General features: G+C 61.7%; 2 protein-coding genes across 2 annotated transcripts in view; one reads left to right on the top strand and one right to left on the bottom strand.

Moving 5' to 3' along the window:
- CHLRE_11g476650v5 (uncharacterized protein) overlaps positions 1–11,119 on the top strand; it is a 16,320-nt gene extending 5,201 nt beyond the window's left edge. Inside the window, exons 11-29 of the mRNA XM_043067638.1 lie at positions 1,206–1,295; positions 1,831–1,916; positions 2,258–2,471; positions 2,909–3,004; positions 3,354–3,409; positions 3,699–3,803; positions 4,139–4,190; positions 4,512–4,633; positions 5,013–5,091; positions 5,419–5,527; positions 5,848–5,927; positions 6,472–6,623; positions 6,753–6,801; positions 7,256–7,375; positions 7,610–7,745; positions 7,896–8,068; positions 8,362–8,460; positions 9,111–9,287; positions 9,937–11,119. Coding sequence (XP_042919643.1) covers positions 1,206–1,295; positions 1,831–1,916; positions 2,258–2,471; positions 2,909–3,004; positions 3,354–3,409; positions 3,699–3,803; positions 4,139–4,190; positions 4,512–4,633; positions 5,013–5,091; positions 5,419–5,527; positions 5,848–5,927; positions 6,472–6,623; positions 6,753–6,801; positions 7,256–7,375; positions 7,610–7,745; positions 7,896–8,068; positions 8,362–8,460; positions 9,111–9,287; positions 9,937–10,059 — 2,118 coding nt within the window. The 3' untranslated portion in view covers positions 10,060–11,119. The remainder of the gene's footprint in view (positions 1–1,205; positions 1,296–1,830; positions 1,917–2,257; positions 2,472–2,908; positions 3,005–3,353; positions 3,410–3,698; positions 3,804–4,138; positions 4,191–4,511; positions 4,634–5,012; positions 5,092–5,418; positions 5,528–5,847; positions 5,928–6,471; positions 6,624–6,752; positions 6,802–7,255; positions 7,376–7,609; positions 7,746–7,895; positions 8,069–8,361; positions 8,461–9,110; positions 9,288–9,936) is intronic.
- Positions 11,120–11,243: 124 nt separating this feature from the next.
- Positions 11,244–18,369, bottom strand: CHLRE_11g476700v5 (uncharacterized protein). The gene is made up of 19 exons (XM_043067639.1): positions 17,509–18,369; positions 17,347–17,377; positions 17,102–17,199; positions 16,641–16,723; positions 16,329–16,417; positions 15,982–16,130; positions 15,688–15,740; positions 15,402–15,462; positions 14,961–15,100; positions 14,662–14,744; positions 14,283–14,449; positions 13,950–14,069; positions 13,678–13,763; positions 13,285–13,422; positions 13,088–13,136; positions 12,836–12,952; positions 12,527–12,645; positions 12,201–12,279; positions 11,244–11,939 (listed from the first exon to the last, which is right to left on the bottom strand). Exons 1-19 carry the CDS (start codon positions 17,644–17,646, stop codon positions 11,850–11,852), a joined length of 1,890 nt encoding a protein of 629 aa, XP_042919644.1. The 5' UTR covers positions 17,647–18,369; the 3' UTR covers positions 11,244–11,849.
- Positions 18,370–22,095: the final 3,726 nt, after the last annotated feature.

The raw sequence follows: 22,095 nt of genomic DNA on the forward strand, positions 1-22,095 counted from the left end.
CCCCCCCCCGCCTGACGGAGGACCTACTACACCTACAGCGTCCCCTTCTACCCCCCCCGCACAGCCCCCACACACTTGCGCACCCCCGCGAGCAGAACACACCCACAGTAACAGTCTCTCCGCGTGTGCGTGTGTGTGTGTGTGTGTGTGCGTGTGTGTCTGTGTGTGCGTGTGTGTGTGTGTGTGTGTGTGTGTGTGCGTGTGTGTGTCTGTGTGTGTGTGTGTGTGTGTGTGTGTGTGTGTGTGTGTGTGTGTGTGTGTGTGTGTGTGTGTGTGTGTGTGTGTGTGTGTGTGTGTGTGTGTGTGTGTGTGTGTGTGTGTGTGTGTGTGTGTGTGTTTGTAAGAAATGCATCCAATTGTTGACAACAAGTGCTCACTACAGCGCACACCTGCCACACCTGCCACACCTCACTCGCCACCTGCCACCCGTTGCCTCACTGCCCCCCCCCCCTCCCCCCCCGGGCAGTGAGGCGGTGGGTGGCAGGTGGCGAGTGAGGTGTGGCAGGATGGGGACTGTTGTCGCGTGCCACTCCGTTGTCAAGCATAGCCCACGCTCCCCTCCTCGCTCTATTGCATTGGGTTCGGTTTAGTTTGGGCTGGAATCTACACCCCCCCCAGCTGGTCGACATCGTCGGTAACGCTTGATGTTCCGCAAGATGGTCTACCGTCTGCCACTTCCTTAACTAGTCATGAATGTAACCCCCCCCCGCATGTATCTGTACCGTTTGCTTTGTTTGTTGCTATGCTGCCCCTGCGCCACGCCTGACAGCGCCCGCTTTTAACGTTTTGCCCCGCATGTTCTGCGTGGCGGCGGTGGCGTGGCGTATGCGCGCTCGGCGCGCAGGTGAGTTTTTCGGGTATCAGCCAAAGTATGCAGCTGCAGCTCGCACTTCCGCACGACCGGCCACACGGCGCGACGCACACAGTTTCATTTGCGGTACCGAGCGTCTCCAGCTTTACGCGCCACATGCGCCTACGCTTTTATTAGTTAAAGTGGGTACTGTCAGCTTCACGGAGGGACAACGAGCTGGAGCGCGGCCGCCCGGACGGCCGCAAATGTGGTAACGACTTCGTCCGCAGTCTTCAGTGCATCCTGTACCGCTTTTCCAAACATCCCTGCAACACCCCCCCCCCCCACACACACACACACACACACACACACCTGCTGCTGCTGCTACTGCTGCCGCCGCCGCTGCTGCCCCCAGACGGTGGAGGTGACGGACCCCTACAGTCGCGGTCTGGCGGCGGACGGCGGCCGGACCCAGGTGGTGGACCTGGAGCATCCCGACACCATGGTGAGGGGGCGGGAGCGGGAGGGGTGGGTTGGCAGTAGCTGGGCGTGGTGGGAGGGGATGGCAGTAGCTGGGCGTGGTGGGAGGGGATGGCAGTAGCTGGGCGTTAAGGGAGGGGTTGGCAGTAGCCGCTGACACACAGATCATGGACCTGGAACCTAAATATTCGCATAGACATTAAAACACAAGCATGAAATGCCGACGCCGGAACAGCAAGAACATGTGGGGTGGTGAGTAGCAGTAATTGGGGATGGGGGTTGCAAAGATTGGTGGGGGGAGGGGATGGCAGTAGCTGGGGGGCTGGGGCGGTCTGAGCACACTGTCTTTGCACACTGTCTTTGCGCTTTGTTCTCCTTGTGCTTTTCGACACGCACACGCACGTGTGCGGACGCCCATGCAGTATGCCTTTCCCCATGCACGCACCAACCAGCTCTCCCCGATCACCTCCCCCCGCCAAACCCCCACCCTCCCCCGGTTTAGTTTGGGCTGGTATCTACAACCCCCACCCTCCCCCGCTCCCTCCCTCTCTGTTGGGCAGCCGGCGGGCTGGCACTCGCACGTGCCTCCGGCTCTGGCGCAGTGGACTGACATCAGCGTGTACGAAATGCACGTGCGCGATTTCAGGTGGGGGCGCGTGGGGGTCTGTGGTTTGTGTGCGTGCCCGCCTGTCCATTGCCCTCCCCCTCTTGTACCGCTTTTCCGAACATCCTTGCAATCCCCCACGCCGCTCCCATTTTTCTGAACGCTCCCACACCTCCGCAACACCACCCACACCTACCTCCCGCACACACACAATACACATGTTTTCCAATCCGCGTGTTTTCACACACACACACACACACACACACACACACACACACACCTACACACACCTACACACACCTACACAAGCACCCCCCCCCCCCACACACCCACACACACCTACACAAACACACACCTCCCACACACATCTCTGCTGCATGCAGCATCACCGACGCCTCCGTGCCGCCGCCCCTGCGCGGCAAGTACCTGGCCTTCGTGCCCGAGCGCGTCGCGGCGGCGGCCGGCGGCAGCCCCCTGTCCGCCGGTCTGTCGCACCTGGCGGCTCTGCGGGGTGCGGGTCTGAACCACCTGCACCTGCTGCCCACATACGACTTCGCCACGGTGCCGGAGCGGGCGGAGGACCAGCGCGGGGTGCAGGTAAAGAGAGGGGGGGAGGGGGAGGCGGGGGTTAACGTTGAACCAATCCCGTAAGGAAACAGTCGCAATGAGAAAAGAATTGTAGCTGCATATGCGAGCTGTGGTACATCACCATAGGTAGTCGGGCGGGCTTGGGCAGCGTAGCGGCAGGTGGAAGGAGCAGTCCAGAGCAGCTCCGAAGTCATGTCAGCAGTGCGGGGGAGGGGGAGGGGGAGGGGGAGGGATTACATTCATGATTTGTTAAGGAAGTGGTAGACGGGGAACTGGGGGAGGGGGTGCGGGGGTAGTTCAAACCCAAACCGAACAGGACTGAGATCCTGCCATTGTCCCCAAACGCGCCTTCAACGCCCGCCCCACCCCCGCGCCGCCCTTAGTTTGGGCCGGCTTTTACAACCCCCTTCACCAAACCCCATTCCCCCATTCCCCCACTCCCCCAGGAGGACCTCACCCGCCACCCGCCCGACTCGCCGCAGCAGCAGGCGGCGGTGCTGGCTGTGGCGGACAACGACGGATTCAACTGGGGATACGACCCCGTGAGTGCGCTTCAATGTTTAGTCACAGTATTCATATTAATTACATGTGGCTTACGTTTGGGCTTTTTGGGGCATTAGAGTTTGTCCGGAATCTGTTGGGGAGTCTTGTTAAAGTCGTTAATGTGCAGCAGCAACATGCCACGCGCACACCAAGTACTACCTGCTCTCCGGCCGCTCTCTCGCTCCCTCCTCCCACACGCCAAGACTGATCTGCTGCGACCCCCTTGTCAACAAATACTCGTCGCGAATTATAATAATACATGAATTGATTGATTAGTTGATGCGTGGAACCCCACCTCGTCGCTTTTGCGTACTGAATAATGGGAATCCAACCCCATTTATGGCGCAGGTGCACTACGGCGTGCCTGAGGGCTCCTACGCCACTGACCCCGACGGCGTGGCCAGGTGCGTGTGACGCCGGGGCTGTGGGGAGGTGCGTGTGACGCCGGGGCTGTGGCCAGGTGCGTGTGGGGCCGGGGCTGTGGGGAGGTGTGTATGTGTGTGTGTGGGGGGGGGCGGACATAGCTGGCCACACAAGACGCAGTGCGGACTGGGGAGGGATTGTCACGCAACCCGAATTCCGACACCTGTGTGTGTACGTGTGTGCGTGTGTGCGTGTGCATGCAAGATCGTAAAGCGTACATCGATCATACTGGATGTGTTTTTGTTGTCGCCAAATCCGAAACAAAAACAGGATCCGCGAGTTCCGCGAGATGGTGCAGTCGCTGCACGGCCAGGGCTGGCGAGTGGTGCAAGACGTGGTGTACAACCACACCTTCGCCAGCGGGCCGCACAGCAAGTGAGTGCTTTGAGGGGGGTTGAATGATGGAGTGATGTATTGCATATGAAGTTTGAAGTTTGAAGTGCCTACGTCAAGTGGGAATAGTGGGTATTATATCTTTGGTGCCAGCGCGGCCAACCGCCGAGGCCGTTTCGTCCCTGATCGTGAAAGAGTGGGGGAGAGGGATAGCCTTTCATGCGGGGCGGGGGGGCGCACAGCACGGGCTATACGCACACTCACACATGCACAAACCCCAACACGCACACACACACACACACACACACACACACACACACACGCACACACACACGCACACACACGCACACACACACACACACACACACACTACACAGGTACTCGGTGCTTGACAAGGTGGTGCCGGGCTACTACCACCGCCGACACGAGGTGGGGTGGGGGAGGGAGGGAGGGAGAGAGGGCGGGAGGGAGAGAGTGTGTGGGGTGTATTGGGGGTGTGGCGGTGGGGGCATCGGGGTTGTAGCGGTGGGGTGGGGCGGGTGGACGGTTGGGGGTTGGCACTGCCTGCCGTTCGGTGCCCCCTGTCGCTCGCCATGGCCCACCCGACCTCCCGACCGCGCCTGCCCTTCCCTCTTGTTTCCTCATGGGACGAGTGCGAACCCACCACCATCCTCCCCGCCCCACCCACCCACCTCCCCCACGCTCCTTCCCCACCCACCACCCCCACCACCTCCCCACCACCCACGCCAGGACGGCGGCATCTGCGACTCCACCTGCTGCAACAACACCGCCACCGAGCACGCCATGTGCGAGCGACTGGTGGTGGACGACATCACACACTGGGCGAGCAACTACAGGGTGGACGGGTTCAGGTGAGAGCGAGCGCGCGCGTGTGTGTGTGTGTGTGCGTGTGTCGAGCGAACAGCATAAAGAACCCTTGCTTGGTCTAGACTGTCCCTTCTTGGAATGTCGCGTTCATAAAGAAAGAGGACTGGCCCCAAGTGCGTGTGTTTATTTGTTTATGCGTGGTGTTGTGCGCATGGGCTTCGCATGGCGCACCTGCACGTGCGCGAATGTATGAATGTACGAATCCAGGGAAAGGACGCGCGTCATGATCATGATGCACGCAGCACGCTGGCCCCATGCGCCTGCCCATGCCGATCTGCATGCACCTGCACGTGCACGTGCGGCCGCGTGACACCCCATGCAATCAACCCTTTTGTCGCTGCCCCCACCCCGCCCCGACCCAAGGTTCGACATCATGGGCCACCTGATGATGAGCACCATGTCCAAGATCCGGACCAGCCTGGACTCCCTCACACCAGACAAGGCGCGTGCGTGTGTCGGTGTGTGTGCAAAGGGCACCGCGGGCATAAGACTCTGTGTGTGCGCAGACGTGCACAACTCCACCTCGACTCACACCTCCCCCCCCCACACACACCTCCAAACCCCTCCAACCACGCCTCTCCACGCACCTCCCCACACACCTTCCCCCCACACCTCCAAACCCCTGCAACCACCCTCCAACCCCACCTCAGCACGCACATACACATCCCCCCATCCATTTCCCCATTTTTGCCTCCCCCCAACCCCCCTACCCACCCACCTGCTGTCTACTTCGCTACACTTCTCTGTACCAATCCTTGCAACCCCGCAGGACCACGGCGTGTCCGGCCGCTCCATCTACATCTACGGCGAGGCCTGGGACTTTGGCGAGGTGGCCGGCAACCAGCGCGGCCGCAACGCAGCACAGATGAACCTGGCGGGTGAGGGGGGTGGGTGCGTGGGTGTGTGGGTGTATGCGCGTGGGTGCGTTGCAAAGGTTTGGGGGGTTTAGCCGTTCATGCGGAGAACGGCATGAGCAAGGCACATGGGTGGGGGGTTTATGTGCCCGGGCCCAACGGATAACGTGTGGCCCCCACCCATCTTGACCCGTATCCCCCCCTTTTCCTGTTCCCCCATCTACTCCCCGCCCCCCCCTACACACACACACACACACACAACGCGCCTGCTATGCTACTGTTCCTGGCTGCGCCTTCAATTCTTAAATAATCATGAAGAATGTAACCGCTCCGCACCTCCACAGGCTCGGGCCTTGGCGCCTTCAACGACCGCCTGCGAGACGGCGCCATGGGCGGAGGCCCCTTCGCGCCGCCGCAGTTCCAGGTGGGGAGTGGGGGTATGGGTGGGTGGGTGGGTGGGTGTGGGGTGGGTGGGTGGGTGGGTGGGTGAGTGTGGGTGTGGGTGGGTGGGTGGGTGCGGATGGGTGGGTGGGTGGGTGGGTTTGGGTGTGCGGCAGAGTGGGGAGGGCCAGTGGGCGTGGGGGATGCGTGGCAAGGGCACAGACCAAGAGGCGCAGTTTCTGGTGGAGGGGCCAGGGGGAAAGAGAGCGTGTGTGCGCTTTTGGATGGGGTGGGGGTGGGGATGGGTACGTGGAGTGGGGAGGGCGAGTGGGGGACTCTTGGCGAGGCTGCAGACCAAGAGGTGCAGTTTGTGGTGGAAGGCAAAGGGGGAAGTGTGCGTGTGCGTACATGCGTACGTGCGTTTGGGTTTATTCGGGGGCTGCACGCGTGGCACGGACCTGTTGATGAGGAGTCCTGCGCCTCTGCTTGTATCCTGCTCCCAATGTTATAACATTGCAACCCCCTCCCCTCTCCCACCCTCCCCACCCTCCCCTCTCCACCTCCAACCCACTCCCCCCTCCCCACAGGGTCTGGTGACGGGCCTGGCGCTGGCACCCAACCCCGCCGCCGCTCAGGCTGGGCAGGGCGGCGGCGGCGGCGGCGGCGGTTCCGAGGCGGCGCGGGCGGAGCTGCTGGTTTTGAGCGACTGGGCACGGAGCGCGCTGGCGGGCAACCTGCGGTGAGGAGGGTGGAGAGGGAGGAGGAGGGAAGGAGGTGGTTGTCGCCTCTGCTTGTACTCCGGTAGTTTGGACTCATTGGTGTGTTTTGGCTGTTAAGCCCCGCCCCCCACCCCCCCACCCCCACACAGGGCCTACCCGCTGCACCTGTGCGACGGCTCCACGCGGCCTGGGGAGCAGGTGCGGCGGTGCCGGCGTGGCGTGGCGTGGGGTGTTGCGGTGCTGTGTGTTTGGGATGTGTGTTTGGAGTGTGTGTTTGTGGGGTGGGGCCTACAGTGCCAACGCCCCTTCTGTGTCCCCACCTCCCCCAACCTCAAAACCCCCTTGAGGCTGGAATTTGCAACCCTCCCTTCATGGTCAGTCATGAGTGTAACCCTCCCCACCGACGCCCCTCCCCGGAAGTCGGCACGTGATGCTTGTGGTTTAATCACCCTCCTCCCCAAACATGAACGGCTACCCCCCTCCCCCCCTCGCGCTGGAGCCGGGACCGGGTCGCCCGTCTAACTAGCCATGAATGTAGTCCCCCCATCCCTGCTTTTATCCTGTCCCAATGCTTGAACCTTGCAATCCCCACAAACCCCACATCCCCCCCCCAATCCCCCCAATCCCCCCCCCACACACACACACGCCCCAGGTGCTGGCCCACGGGTTGCCGCTGGCGTACGGCGGACTGCCCTGCGAGCACGTGGCCTTCATTGGATGCCACGACAACAAAACCCAGTTCGACCAGATCATAGAGAAGGCCAGCGTCAACGTGAGCACGTTTGTGGTTGATGATCGTCTTGTTGTTGATTGTCTTTGCTGTGTTTGCTGCTGTTGTGTTTGCTGCTGCTGTTTTGGGTTGGGTAGAGGAGAGGCAGGATTGGGAGCTTGGAAGGGCTAAGAGCCGGCTACCATTCCGCTCCATGCGCAGCATTTACCACATGCACACCACAAGCACACAACCCCACAAACACATCACCCCACAACTACACAAACTCCGCTGCAGGAGTCGGGCGAGGAGCGAATGCGGATGGCGGTCATGTGTTTGGCGCTCATCACTTTGAGTCAGGGCGTGCCCTTCATACACGCCGGTGACGACTTGCTCCGATCCAAGAGCCTGGACCGCGACAGCTACAACTCGGGTGGGTGGGTGGCGGGGCGGTAGTTAACTCCAATCCCGGGGGTGGACGGGGGGAAGGCTTCTTTCCCTTCCCCCGGGTACATTTCTGCACACTACCAAGCACAAACTCCGCACCAAACACCGAACACCAAACACCAACTCCACTAAACAGGCGACTGGTTCAACCGAATCGACTGGACGGGCGCCAGCAACGGCTTCGGCTCCGGCTTGCCTGTGAGCACCAAGAACGGCGGCAGCTGGAGCTACATGGGGCCGCTGCTGCGGGAGGCGGGCAGGCTCACGCCCACACCCGAGCACATGAAGACCGCAACCGCCATCTTCCAGGTGTGGGTGGGTGTGGGTGGGTGGGGGGGGGGAGCGGGTGGGGGGGGGGTGGATGGGTGGGTGGGTGGGTGGGTGGGGGCGTGGGAGCGGGTGGGGGGAGTTCGGGTGTGTGGGTATGGGGCGTGGGGCGTGGGGGCCTCGCCTGCAAGCTCACCCGCGCAACCGTTGCCGCCTCCACTTATTCCCTGCGGCCAGGCCCGAGCGCCCGTGTGTCCCCCCATTTGCTGCGGGGTTGGGTTTCGCTACCACTCCTCCTCCTCCTCATCCCCGCCCCCACCGCCCTCATCACACAGGCGCTGCTGCGCGTGCGCTACAGCTCCCCGCTGTTCCGGCTGGCTGCTACTGCCGACGTGATCCGGCAGCTGGCCTTCCACAACACCGGGCCGCAGCAGGTGGGGGTGTGGGTGTGGGTTACATTCATGATTAATTAAGAGGTGAAGTCGTAGGCAGGTACAGTGTGGGTGGGTGGGTGGGTGGGTGGGTGGGTGGGTGGGTGTGAGGTGTGTGGGTGCGGGTGTGGGTGTGGGTGTTCGCATTGTGAAGAAGGGGGGGGCGAGACTGAGGGGGGGTTGCGAGGCTGAGGGGGGCGAGACTGCGAGATGGGGGAGGCGAGGCTGGTGGGGGGGTCCAGAGACTGAGGGGGGAGGCAGAGACTGAGGGGGGCAGAGGCTGAAGGGGGGGAGAGACTGGGGCAGGTGTGGGTTGGGGCGGGGCCAAGGGGGCAATCGACCTAAGCACGTGTCGACCATGGTCTTCAACACACGATCCCGTGCTTGTGGACCGGCACGTGCCTGCCAGCCGGACTACTGCATGCGAGCTCGTCCAGCCCATGTGTGTGGTGGGGACCGGGCTGGACGGAACTGCAAGGTTAGGACCTTGGAACAGGATACAAGCAGGGGAATCAGAGGGGCGGGGCTGGAGGCGGGCGGCTCAGAGCCCAACGCGTGCGTGCCAGCCTGCCTCATGCTTGCAAGCCTAACTTCGTGCTTTCCCGAACCCCAATCCCACTATTATGCTTGCCTTAAACCCGAACCCGCCACAGAACCCGGGAGTGATTGTGATGGAGCTGACCAGCGCTCCGGCCCCCGGCGGCGGCGGCGGCGGCAGCGAACAAAACCAGGGCGTGTACGACCCCAAGTACGAGCGGTTGGTTACGGTTTTTAACTGCGCGCCGTACGTCAACGACGTGCCGTACCCGCCCGGCGCCGCCCGTCTGCAGGTGAGGGGTGGGGATTGTTCACGGGGCACTCGTTGCAACATGGTGCGGTTGCGGCGGAGGGAGTTGCGGTTGCCGTGGAGGGAGTTGCGGTGGTGGGGGGGGGGAGTTTGCGTTGCGTGCGTGTTGCCCAGTAATGGGGTGGGTCGTCCGGGTTGGGTCGCCGTGTGGGTGGATGTGGAGCGGGAGGGTCAAATGGGGTGTGAGCAGATGGGGCGTAAACTACCGTGGGGAGGGTGCCGGATGAGGCTCCAAGCGGGAGCTTCAATTTGGAGGGTGCCAACTGCCAAGGGTGGGGGGCCGCACGTGCTTAAGTGGGCTGCTGTGCACGGCCTTGGTCCATCCACCCCCGGCCCTCTTTCCCCCACCTCCCCCACCTCTCTCCTACCCCTCCTGTCTGCTGCACGGCTGTGCCTGGCTACAGCTTCACTTCCTAATGGATCATCAATGTTATCCCCCTTCACCTCGCCCACCTCTCCTACCCCATCCTGTACCGCTTTTCCAAACATCCTTGTAATTCCCACCCACCCCCCTCAGTCATCGGCACGCGCAACACCACACCTGCTGTCTACTTCGCTGCACTTCTCTGTACCAATCCTTGCAACCCCCCTCCCCTCCTCCCAACCCCCAACCCCCAACGCCCACCACCCAGCTCCACTCCGACCTGGTCGCGGTGGGCGACGCCCGCCTGTCCTCCGCCGCCGCCGAGGAGGCCAGCCGCACCCTGCACCTGCCCCCCCGCACTGCCGCCGTGTTCGTGCAGCCGAGGCAGTAGCGCGCAGCAGCTGGTAGCGGCTGTAGCTGGCAGCGGCTGTAGCTGGCAGCGGCTGTAGCTGGCAGTGGCTGTAGCTGGCACGGCTGTAGCTGGCAGTGGCTGTAGCTGGCAGCGGCAGTGGCTGTAGCGCGCAGTGGCTGTAGCTGGCTGGTGGCGGCGGCGGAAGGGGCTGCAGCGGCAGTGGCAGCAGCGGCAGCAGGTGGTTGCAAGGACGAGGACGGGTTAGTGCTGGGGCAGCGGCATGGATGGATGGCCGCGGACGGAGGCTGTAGCAGCAGTGTGGCTGTGGCAGCGGCGGCGGCAGCAGCGGCGGGGGGTGGAGCTGGAGATACAGAGACACACGCCTGCGGCCACCGGAGGTTTGTGTGCGAGGGGTGGGGCAGTCGACGCAACAGCAGTCGGCCCGCTTCAAGGTTAGGCATGCGTGTGGCGGCGGCGGGGAGGGGATGAGCAGGAGGGCCCTGCATGCAGTCGTGAGGGGGGGGGCGTGTGCGTCACGACCCCGTGAGGGGTGTGCTTGTTGGTGCGGTGCAGTCGAGGAGGTGCATGAGAGTCGACGTGCCCAAGGCATGGCCGCATGGTGCGGCGGGGCCGCCGGCAGACAACGAGGGGCAGCAGCGAGCTTGGCGCTCACTTATATCGAAGATGCTTTAAGGAAACGAAATGCGCACGATGAGAAGGTTGGCGGAGCTAGCAGGCAGCACAGGGGCGGTGGGTGGCGTGGCGGGTGCCGGGCCGTGTGTCCCCTTCGCGGCTTTGGCGGCGGCGGAGGGCGGCGGTCAGGCGGGGGAGGGCGGCCGCCCATGGCGGCGGCGGCGGCTGGTGCTATTGTAAATGCGGAGACGCTTGGCGCTTGGGCAGTGGCGCTCGCGAGACTGCAGCGGTGTTTCGTTGCAACAACTTACTTTAATGTGAGCTGCATCAATGCACGCGCACGCACGCATGCAAGTGTCCTACGAACCCCACAACGGCCTGTAACAGCAGTGGAGCCTGTTGCACACTTGTCTCTGGGGCCCCACGTACTGTGGAAGTCCCCTTAACAGTGTAACTGTGCATGTCTGTGTGTTGCGCGCGCGCGCGACACACACGTCGTGTGGCAGCCGGCAGAGACGCGGCAATTGGCAAAGTGCGGTGGGAACCTGGCAGGTTGCACAGCACGCAGGAGCAGGAGCAGGAACACAGCTTTTCCCAAAATATTACATGGCCCACATGTCCTGTTGCCGGTGATGGAATAGCCGCGGGCACATACGCCGCAGCCGTAGCCCACACCGTAACTCTCATATGTCGTGCCGTTCCCGTACACCCGTCGGTTGAATGCAAGCATATTGCTGGCAAAACGCCAGGGTCACTGTTGCCCGCCAACACAAAGAAATCAAGGGAAATCTCATGAAGTCATGCGCCGCATTCGGGCGCTGAGCAAACGCACGTGCACGAAGTACAGGCGCGCTCGCTCGCTCGGGAATGGAGCAGAGGATACCGTGTAATCACGAGGGGGGACGGCAATCAATGCGCCACAAGCCGCGTCTGCGTCCGGTTTCACTTGATGCTCACACACATAATAATTAAAGCACACGGCCTTGAAAGCAACCAGCTAGTCAATTAGACTTGCGGCGTAAGCCTCGGCACGCGATGTATGTACGGCACATGTTTGAGTTTCCATGCACACGGTTCCCGAAAGCGGCACCAACCAGAAGCCGATGCCGCGGCAAAATGAACACGCACATCATTCTCAACTGTATTCACGTGGAATGATTTCGTGCTTAGCTCGATAGCTTCTTTGCTCGTGTGGTTTAGGCCGACATCATGCGGCGGCCCATCATGCCGGCCATGCGCGAGGCGCACGAGTCCAGGCGCTCCAGGACCACATCGTCCATGGCGACCTGCAAACGTGTGGGCGGGCGGGCGTGTTGATTGGTGTGCCATACTAAAGTGCACGAGAGGCAAGGTTTGGAATGCGTGCATGTGTGTGAATGTGTGAATGTGAATGTGAATGTGAATGTGAATGTGAATGTGAATGTGAATGTGAATGTGAATGTGAATGTGAATGTGAATGTGAATGTGTGTGCGTGTGCGTGTGCGAAACCACCATCCTTGGCAGACACAATCAAACAAGCCCGCCACGCCCGCATCACAACACCCACCGCGTTGCCCTCCAGGTTCTTGAACCAGCGGAAGTGCGCCGACGTGTCGGACATGAGGTCCAGGATGGCGTGGCCGAAGCTGCGTGTGGCGGTCGGGCGGGGCGCAAGCAAGGCGGGGTGTTGTTGTTGGGAGGCTTTACAGTAGGGGTTGCAGGATGTGGGCTACAGAAGCAGGAGCGTGTGGAACGAATGCAAAGGGAAGGCGGCAGGGGCGCCCTGGGTCCCTAGAACAAGCCTTGAAGTTTTGTCCTAGTTTGTCATGGTTTCACGCGCGCACGCACAGCGCACAAACACACACAGGCACGCACACACACGCGCACACGCACCTGGGGTCGCGATAGGCGCTCCAGGTGGGCTGGCTGTTCTGGCAGAAGCCCATGGCGGGCTGGCCGGCGGCGGTCATGTTGGACAGGACCAGCAGGCCGTTGTCCACAGAGGTGGCGGGCTGTGGGGGCGGAGGGGCGGTGGAAGAGGAATGTGTGTGCGCGTGTGTGTGTGTGTGTGTGTGTGTGCCGTGTGTGTAGGGGGGGGGGGCAAGCGCCATTCCCACGAGCGGTCTCCAAGGTTCAGCTGCCCGCACGCACGCTCGCACGCACGCTCGCACGCAGTCGTCCTCCTCCTGCCCCGGCACCTACCTGGAAGGTGACGGTGGGGCAGCCGGGCGCGTGCGCCTGGGTCTGGTAGCCGGGGCCCCAGCCGCTGGGCTTGGAGGCGGCCATGGCCACGGGGCCCAGGCCGCCGTAGTTCAGAGCCTGTTCAGTTGATTGAAGATGTGGCGGAGAAGAGTGAATAGAAGGCGCGAGGGTGGCGGCAAGAAATGTTGTGTGTGCGCGCGATGTGCTGATGAGTATGCGGGATTTGGGGTGGTGCCTGGCCTGCTGTCCCACCTCGCAGTAGGTCTTGTTGGTGTTGGGGTTGATCTCATCCACAAAGTTGCTGCGGGCGAGAACCAGGGAGTTACGGTAGGGTGGCGTCAGGGCGTCCGGCACGCGTGTTTGAGCTGTTCAAGGGCGCAACAGAACCACGCTGCCTCTGCCAAACCCCATCTCTGCCCCTACCCAGGCCCCGCAAGGCCGCCGCTCACCGGTAGGGGCCCTCCACGTTGCCGCCGTCGCCGATGGTGATGTAGATGGGACCGCAGGTGTCGGGCTTGTACTTGTACATGGGGTGGGTGCGCTCGTAGGCGTGCACGTGGCCGTTCAGGACCAGGTCAACGCCGTACCTGTCGGTTGGGTTGGTTGCGGTTGGTTGGTTGTGTTTCAGGGCAAGGATGGAAACACGCATGCTGACGGGTTTGTGTGCAGGTGATGGAGTACTCGAGCACGGGTTGGCCTTCGCCTCATGCGCCAGCAACAAGGTTGCATGGGGACCCCGCGTTTCCTCTCCCAATAGATCTTACCCCCATGCAATTTCACTGAGGCCACACATACAGATTTGTACACACACAACAGCACAGCTCGCTCGCGAGGATGCTTACTCGTAGAACACGTCCTCCCAGACGGACAGGAAGCAGTCCATCTCCTTGTAGTGGGTGTAGTAGGTGTGGTAGGGAGGCGCGTGGAACTGAGGGGCAGGAAGGGGCACGGGGGCAGAGGAGAAAGCGGGGGCGGGTTTGGTGTGGGGGTGGGTAAGCAAGCGGCGGGGGGAGACAGCGAGAAGAGGATGGGGGCGTCGGACGGGGCGTCGCTTGCTGAATACCGGTAGCACGCACATAGCCGTGTGGCCTGAACCTAGTAAGCAGTTGCCTACCTGCACGAACAGCCAAGGGGTCATCTTGCGGTCCACGGAGGCGAACTCCTTCATGGCCCACTCGTACTGCGGGGTGCCCTTGTGGAACGGCACGTAGTTGTTCATCGTGATCAGCTTGACCTGCAAGAGCGCAACGCGAACAATTGTTAGGAAGGACCGAAGGTGTTTCTGATGAAGTCAAGGGGAATTCCGAGCGCAATGCGACGACGGCACTGGGAGCCAGGGACAGGCCGGCGGCCGATGCCTTGAGGGATCTTACGTCTTCCAAAGAAAGTGCGACACGATACGCCCAAACAAAACAACAAACAAAACAGAACAGAGGTTCTTCCGCACCTTGCCGCCGATGACAGTGGAGTAGTACAGGTTCTGGGTGATGTCGCCGAAGTTGGAGGTGGTGCCGGGCACGGGGAAGCGAGCCGAGTAGGACTGGAAGGGGAAGTTGGTGGGGAAGGAGAAGCTGGTGGTGGTGTAGTTGATCACCGCGGGGATGCCGCTGGTCTCTACAGCAAGGGATGGGGATGGGGATGGGGAGGAGGGGAATGAACGGGAAGGCGAGGAGGTGAGGGAGTACAGAATAGTCGGGGACTGTTGGATGGCATTGCGTGGGCGAAGGCCCCGCATACGCACGGTCACAGCTCAGCACGCCGTGGCGCGGCATGTGCCCGCCTGCACCTCCGACTGAAGGCCTCTTCCATCATCCTGCCTCACTCACCCAGCTCGTGGTTGGCAGCGCAGTTGAGGATGGGCACGGTGGAGTACAGCGGCTGCCACAGCTGCTGGTAGGTGTCCCAGCGCCTGGTGCGCAGCAGAGCAGGGAGGCAGGCAGGAACAGCAGGGCAGGAGGTTGGCAGGAGGCAGCAGCAGCAGGTGGGTGGCAAGGGGAACTTCACCCTCACCGTTCACCCTTCATGCCCCACCCCGCATTCCTGCCGTGCCAAACGTGGCCGTCCGTGCCTGAGCCTCAGCCCGGCCCGAGCCCCCAGCCCCCAGCCCCCAGCCCCCAGCACTCACTGCTGGTTGGTTCCCTTGCTGTTGCGGACCTCAGTGTCCAGGGCGCCGTAGTTGTCGGCGTAGGTGTTGTCGCCGACCATGATCACAACCTGGGGCTTGTTGGCCATCAGGTGGTCGCGGGTGTCGCTGGAGTTGACAGTCTGCGAGGTCAGGGACAAGATCACAGGGAAAGCATGAGATCAAGCGCTATGGCATAGACTTGTGGGGTCCAGGCGGGATAACGGAAGGGTGGGGTTGGGGCGCGATAAAGAGACGGCACAACCGCGAGGAGCATTAAGAAAGGGACCTGCGGTGATATCTGCGGATAACCTCCGGGACCCACCGTGATGCACGGCGCCGACTGCCACACACACACACACACACACACACACACACACACACACACACACACACACACACACACACACACACACACACACACACACACATATATGCACCCACCTGGCCAATATCGGCGATCAGGCCCACGCGCAGGGGGTAGACGGTCTTGCTGCCGGGGCCCCTGTACAGCAAACGAAGCGTATGGCTTAGGGGTTAGGGAGTGCGAAAGCAGGGCGCATCGGCGGGACAAGAGTGCGCTTTCCCGAAACCTGGGCCGGCGTCGCACTAACCGGCCGCACACGCATGTGTGTACGGCAATACTCCACCAAGGACCCGGGCCCTGCTAGCTAGCAACACAGCGCGCGCGCACACGCACACACACACACACACACACACACACACTCACGGCAGGGTCTTGAAGCGGTACTCGCCGACCAGCTTGCCGCTCATGTCAGCGAGCTGTTGGGTAGTGGCGAGCGGGGATGGCGCATGCACAGTAAGATACGCTGAGGTCTTTGGCTACCAATGCCACCCAAACCGATCCCGTCCAATTAGGTTGCAGTCTGGCTGTCAGTCCTCTTCCTCCTTCTGCTCTTCTTCCTCCAGCTCCCTAATCACCATCAGGCACGCAGACTTCCAAACTTCAACCCGTTCACACCCTTCACGGCCGTCCCTCAAAGCTTACACATACGGTACGCACCTGGTAGTAGTAGAAGGTGTTGGGGTCCAGGCGCGGCAGGACGACGTGGTGGATCTGGGGCGACAGGTAGGTGCCGTTGACCAGGCTGGGGTCGGAGTAGGCACGCAGGTAGTTGATCACCGAGCCGGAGTGCTTGACCCAGCCCTTGGCTGCGTGGGAAGAAGCGAGGGAGGGAGGGTGGGCCTGTAAACACCAGTTCAAACTTAAACCAAAACCAAGTGGGGAGGGAGGCGGCATGAGACAGGGGGAGGGGAAGGGAAAAGGAGGCACGACGTGGGTTGCTGGGCGCATGCTTCTCGCACACATGAGCACACATGAGCACACATCCACGCACGTACGGCACTCACCTCCGGCCTTGCGCACGGCGGCGTAGGTCTTCATGCCGCTCAGGTCGGTCCGGGTGACGGTGGCGCCGATGGTGGGGCCGCCCACGAACCTACGCGTGTGTGTGTGTGTGTGTGTGTGTGTGTGTGTGTGTGTGTGTGTGTGTGTGTGTGTGTGTGTGTGTGTGTGTATGAAAGAGAGAGAGAGAAGAAACACGCAAGGTGCGCATCCGAATGTGTGTGCCAGGTCACATAGGTGTGGGCACGGTCAGCGCACATCGGCAGCAAAGCCCTTGCCCAGCCGCGTCAAGTCATCGGGTCCCGTGGGGGACTCACCAGGACACCAGATAGGTGCGGCCGTCGGGGTAGGGGCCGGTCAGGTGCACGCCCCAAGGAGTACCGTCGGTGGGGTACGCGACCTGCCCAGGCGCACATGAAGCAAACGCAGGGGGTCGGTCATTGAAATGAGGATAAATGCGATTGTTTGCGATTGTCGAGCGCGGCCGTGGAGAGCCCGCTCGCTGCCTAAATTCCGCGACCGTGCACCTCATACGGTATTAGAAGCTGTTTATACATGCCACCAGTGCCCTCAGTGACGGCAATCCGCGCTGCGCTAAACTATGTGCAACTAAAACCGACCAGTAGGAATGGACATAGGGGTCCCACTCCCGCAAAACCGTGCAAAACCGCACAGCTGCCCTTGACACAGCGGAGGCGTTCAGGCTCCATACCCAACACCCTCCTTTCTGACAGACTGCTACCCTACCATGGACTCGGCACAGGCCCCATCAACACACCTGGGGGGAGCCGAACTTGAAATCCACGTTACCGACGGCCGGGATGCCCTGGTCATAGCAGCCAGCCACGCTGCCCACAGCGGCGGGGTCGCAGTGCACTGTCCAGGAGGAGATGCGTGGGGAAGGGAGGCCGGTCAGAGAAGGGTCGCGCGTCGACACGAGGTGCATGCAAGCCAGATGTTCGGGCGAGCGCAGCACGTATCGTCGAAGGACCCCGTCGACCCCAAGCTAATTGGTAGACTCACCGGTCTCGTGCTTATAAGCCGCGCCGCCGGCCTGTGGGTGCACGGATATAGCAAGAGGTCGATTCAGAAATCGGCATCGTGAACGTGTACTGCCCTGAGCATCGGGCTTTCATATCGCTAGCACAGAGATATGGGCCCAGGCTGCTCAGAGTGCACGCCCACCTCCGCGATCATGTTGCGGCGAAAGTTGGGGAGAAGCCAGGCGTCGTCATCGGCGGTGTGCAGCTGCACTTCGGCGTTGACGACCGCGGCAGCAAGCACCAGCGCGCTGAGCGCCAGAGCAAGACGGGACTGCGCCATGTTGATCGGGAATATCAACGGACTACACAGAGGTTGAGCGTGTGAGCGGATTTATGGGCTTGCCGCTTCGGGTGGTTGGGGGCGGTTGTGGCACCCCTGGATCCGGAATTTGGGGTTCGTAGGTGCAGCCCTCCCTCGATGGAAGTCTTTATGCAACAAGATGCCTTACTTGAACACACCGAGACCTGGCCACACTACCAGCGCTGAGCAGCCTGACGGCGCATTTTGATTAACCCCGGCTGTGCACATGGTCCAAGCGTCCAAGTTGCCGTGGAGCGGCCACGGCACGGCGCTTCAACCGGTTTCGCGTGTCACTTAAAAGTGCAAAACTTGCAAGGATAAGTGAAGAGCGTGAAGAAGCTAATCTATCAAAGGACTAATCCACAGAGCTCCACACATAGCGCTGCAGGTCATATCACTGGACCACGCCCAAAGAGCAGCGCGCTTGCTCGCACAATCATCCTAAACTCCGTAGTTTCAGCTAGTCCTCGCTGCTCGCTGGCTGCGGTCAAGCGAACCTACACCACACTCCACACACCCATCAACGCCGCCCTGGCTTTAACTTGACGCGTTTGCGAATTCCGCCATGCGCCAAGCTTCAATGCGTAGCAGGCACTTATCTAGGATGAATGGAAGCTCGGACGCGGCAGAGTTACCGGTTTTAATAGCTAAACCGGTATCGAGCGCACAAACTCCAGCATAAGCCATTGTGCGCCAGTTCTGAACGTAGCAATCGTTGTTAATGGTCACGGCGGGGGACTTCTGCGTGCACTTGAGCTGCCCATGGATTTCAATTATCGCTCCCTCCGTCGGCCGATTTCCCACGCTCACGTATTCCAGGTCGCGGACCTTGTACAGCGAGCGCCCATCTGCTGTCGCCCTGTAGTAGCCGGTGTTGGTGTAGCGCTTCCCCTGGGGGCATTTGCCGGGAGGCCGGCCGGGGGACCGGGGAGGCGAGGAGGCGGGGGACGCGGGACGCGGGGGACGGGGGCCTCAGGGTAGCGCCTGAACAACTCTGGCGTCAGCACCAGCAAGTCCGTGGCCGCTGGTTTCAGTGCACGCCAGGTCGTCTGGACCTTCTTCTTGCCATTCCCGCCACAGCTGGCGGCGGAGGGCGGCGGCGGACGGTGCTGTCTTTCTCCGCTGCCAACTGCACCTGCAGCCATGCCTCTAGCACCACTGCCCAATACCTAAGCCAGCCCGGCCCGCTGAGCCTGACGCACTGCACAGTCCCCTCCACGGCCTCCTTCCTCCATTCCTGCTGCGTGGGGCCGCCGATGATGATGAGATAACTGACCTGACCGGTCCACTCGCTGCCCAGCACGCATCGCAGCCTTCGCTTGATTGGTAGTCTGCGGCCAGTCTACGCCAGCCCAGCCTCTGACAGCCGTATACACCAGCTGAGAGTCACAAGCCTTAGGACGCCGGAGTGGCGCAGCTTGGCGCGCGGTTATCTCGTCAAAGGTAACGTAGCAGTTGCGGTCGCTGCTCATGCTCACGCTTTTCTTTTTGCTTGTGCTAGCTCACTGGCCTCGGCTCTACAACGTCATGTTCGCTTGTGCGTGTTGCGTTTTTTCAAGCATGTCAATAACACTGCCTTCGTCTGTCTGTCTGGGCCAACTGTGACGCACCCCCACTGCTCTGGTGGTCCCATCCGCTCCTCCGTGCCACTGCACAAGTAGAAGACACACGGCCCGATGATGGTGCCCTGCCCAATACCTCAGCCAGACACTTGCTTGGATTTACGGGCTTGCTTGGCGCTTCGGGTGTGTGATGGGACAGGGTTCAGGCAGGTTGGCGAGGTCCCATAGGGTGCAGCTGACGCCCATACCCCAAGCAGACAGCAAACAGTTTGCGGCGGCAGGGCAGTAGTGCATGGCTGGTCGAACGCCGGAGTTACTGTACCGACAAGTTGTTGGCTGGCTGGAAGTTTGCTGATGCGCATTCCTCACGCTCCGGGCGCCCGGCCAGGCGATAGCACCACACAGACACACCGCAACGCCACACTCGCTCGCGATGCAGAGCCGCAGCGCACCTGCAGGAAGATGATCAGCGGATAATGGCGCTTCGGGTGGTTGGGGCGGTTGTGGCACCCCTGGATCCGGAATTTGGGGTTCGTAGGTGCAGCTTGCGGCCCTGGCTCCCTCGATGGCTTTATGCAACAAGATGCCTTACTTGAACACACCGAGACCCCACACTACCGCTGAGCAGCCTGACGGTGCATTTTAAATAACCCCCGGCTGTGCACATGGCAAGCGTCCAATTTCCCGTGGAGCGGCCACGGCACGGCGCTTCAACCGGTTTCGCGTGTCATTTAACAGTGCACTACTTTCAAGGATTAGTGAAGAGCGTGAAGAAGCTAATCTATCAAAGGACTAATCCATAGCGTTACACTCACGCTGCTGGTGGTGCATGCAGCCATCGCTGGGTTGTGCTCACACAGTGGATGGCCGGGTCGGGGTGTCGGGGTGCGGATGTGCGCTCACAACGCGGTGCAGGCACGCGCTGCTGCCACCTGCATTCGCTGCAGCAGCGACAAGCCCAGACGCCATTCAAGCATCTCAGGAGTCGTCACGGTGTCTGCCAGGGTTGCCTAGTACGCTACCCTCTCTCCATAATACGCGAACTGCGGCAGGCATTGACAAGCCCTTGGGCGGAGGGCTCCCGGTCTGGTGAAGCGTGTGCGGATATGTATGTGACTGCTGTGTGGAGGCGGGTGCTGCACTGGAGCACGCGGGCACGCCTGCCGTCGCCCCTGCCGGGGCCGGCGTCGCCTCAAGAGGCGGCCGACCGGTTTGCGGCGGCGGTGGCCCTTCTTCCCGCTGGCTGGGCTGCCGCCGCGCGTGCGGCCCAGCTGGCTCGGGGGCCTGCCGCCGCGCTGCCGCTCCCGGTGACCGACGTCGTGAGTGCTACGGCGGAGTCGGTGCAACGGGTGGTGCGGGGACTTGGATGGTTGCAGTGCGGGGGGCCGCCCATCCTGCTCACTGCCTACACGGTGAAGGCGGGGACCGTGCTACAAATGGCTCCACAGTTAGCCGCCCTGAAGGCTAAGCATTTGCAGTATGTGTGCGATGCGGGTGTGTCGGGGGTGGGGGCTGCCCTGGCGGCGGGGGCCTTCGTGTGCACCTTGGCCCGCTTGTGGTCGCTGAAATGGGAGAATCATCATAAGGAAGCACTGTGGCGTGTGGCCGCCAACGCTTGCTGGGCGTTTCCACGGCATGCTAGCGAGCGGGCGCGAGGCGTTACTGTTGACCCGTGTTGGGCGTGTGGGGTGGACATGCAGGATGGGGACCGGCGTCACTGGTTTTGGGACTGCACTGTTGCGCTGTCACTGCGGGAAAGTATGGGGATGGCTATGGGTTTCCTGCCGGAGGAGGCTCTAAGTGCCTTCTCTCGTGAGGAGTTGTGGTTAGTGCGCCCGCCTGCGGGGCTTGCGCCACCTGTGTGGGATGTGGTGTGTCTCGCTGCTATGTCTGCCCTGGACTTTGGTCGGCAGCGTGTGGTTATGGCCGGGTTGGCGGCGCGAGCGAAGCTGCCGTCGGCCCGGGTGCTGAGCATTGGACTTGCCGTCGTAGCTGACTTCTGGGGTCGTCTCCAGACGTTTGTGACTTTGGGTATCAGGCCAAAGGGTTGGGACGCTGTGCCGTTTGCGCATCCCTTCATATCTCGGGCTGTTGGTGACGGCATGGTTTTGCGCTTGCCGTATGACGCTGATTCCCCGCCCCCCTCGCCGTGAGAGGTTGTGCGTGGTTGGTGGCTCTGTGTGTGGGCAGGATGCACGTGTGGGCGACCGTTCTAGTACCTGGACGCTTGCGCCCTGGTTAGTGCGTGCGCTGTGCGTGTGTCCTGCGGCCTAGACGTTTCCCGGCACTCCTGTGCCTAGGCTTGTGGCGTTGAGGCACAGCGGTGGGGCTCTGGCGGGTTGAGGCTTGGCTAGGACTCACTGTGCGCGGAGTCACACGGACTTTGCCCGCGGGAGGGTTTGCAGCAAAGTCGGGGTTGGGCCCTGATAGCATGTGATGGCTCGGCGTCTTCGGGAGCTGGGACTGTCCCCTCTGTAACATCCGCATCCATAATACGCGTATTAATACAGCGTACTAGGATTTCTAGTACAGTACGTTAAAATACGTGCATAGTACGCTGGGCCACGAAATCCGGGGGGGGAGCCGGTGCAAACACGACACGCGTGCGCGCACCATGCCCGAATCGGTGTGAATTTGGATTTGCGCGGCCATAGTCTTCGAGCAGAATTTCCTTCAACTTGTTGTACTCAAATTGTTATAAGAAAACACAGCTGCGGAGAGCAGCCATGGTTCGCGAACTTCGACGGACAACCTTTCCAGCACCCCTCGCGCCACTCGCCCGCCACGGCGCTGCGACGGCCCACCCCGCTGGTTTCCCCACCACAACGTATTTTCCCAACGTACTAGCCTACGAGGGCAGCGTATT

The sequence above is a fragment of the Chlamydomonas reinhardtii genome, chromosome 11, assembly GCF_000002595.2.
Source record: "Chlamydomonas reinhardtii strain CC-503 cw92 mt+ chromosome 11, whole genome shotgun sequence".
Classification (NCBI taxonomy): Eukaryota; Viridiplantae; Chlorophyta; class Chlorophyceae; order Chlamydomonadales; family Chlamydomonadaceae; genus Chlamydomonas; species Chlamydomonas reinhardtii.

Excerpts from the sequence above, each read along its gene's own strand:
- CHLRE_11g476700v5 (XM_043067639.1), bottom strand. The coding sequence starts at position 17,646 with ATGGCGCAGTCCCGTCTTGCTCTGGCGCTCAGCGCGCTGGTGCTTGCT. Across the intron at positions 14,070-14,282 it reads CCACTGTCATCGGCGGCAAG|GTCAAGCTGATCACGATGAA; the intron begins GTGCGGAAGAAC and ends GCGCTCTTGCAG. Across the intron at positions 11,940-12,200 it reads AGAACCTGGAGGGCAACGCG|GTCGCCATGGACGATGTGGT; the intron begins GTGGGTGTTGTG and ends ACACGTTTGCAG.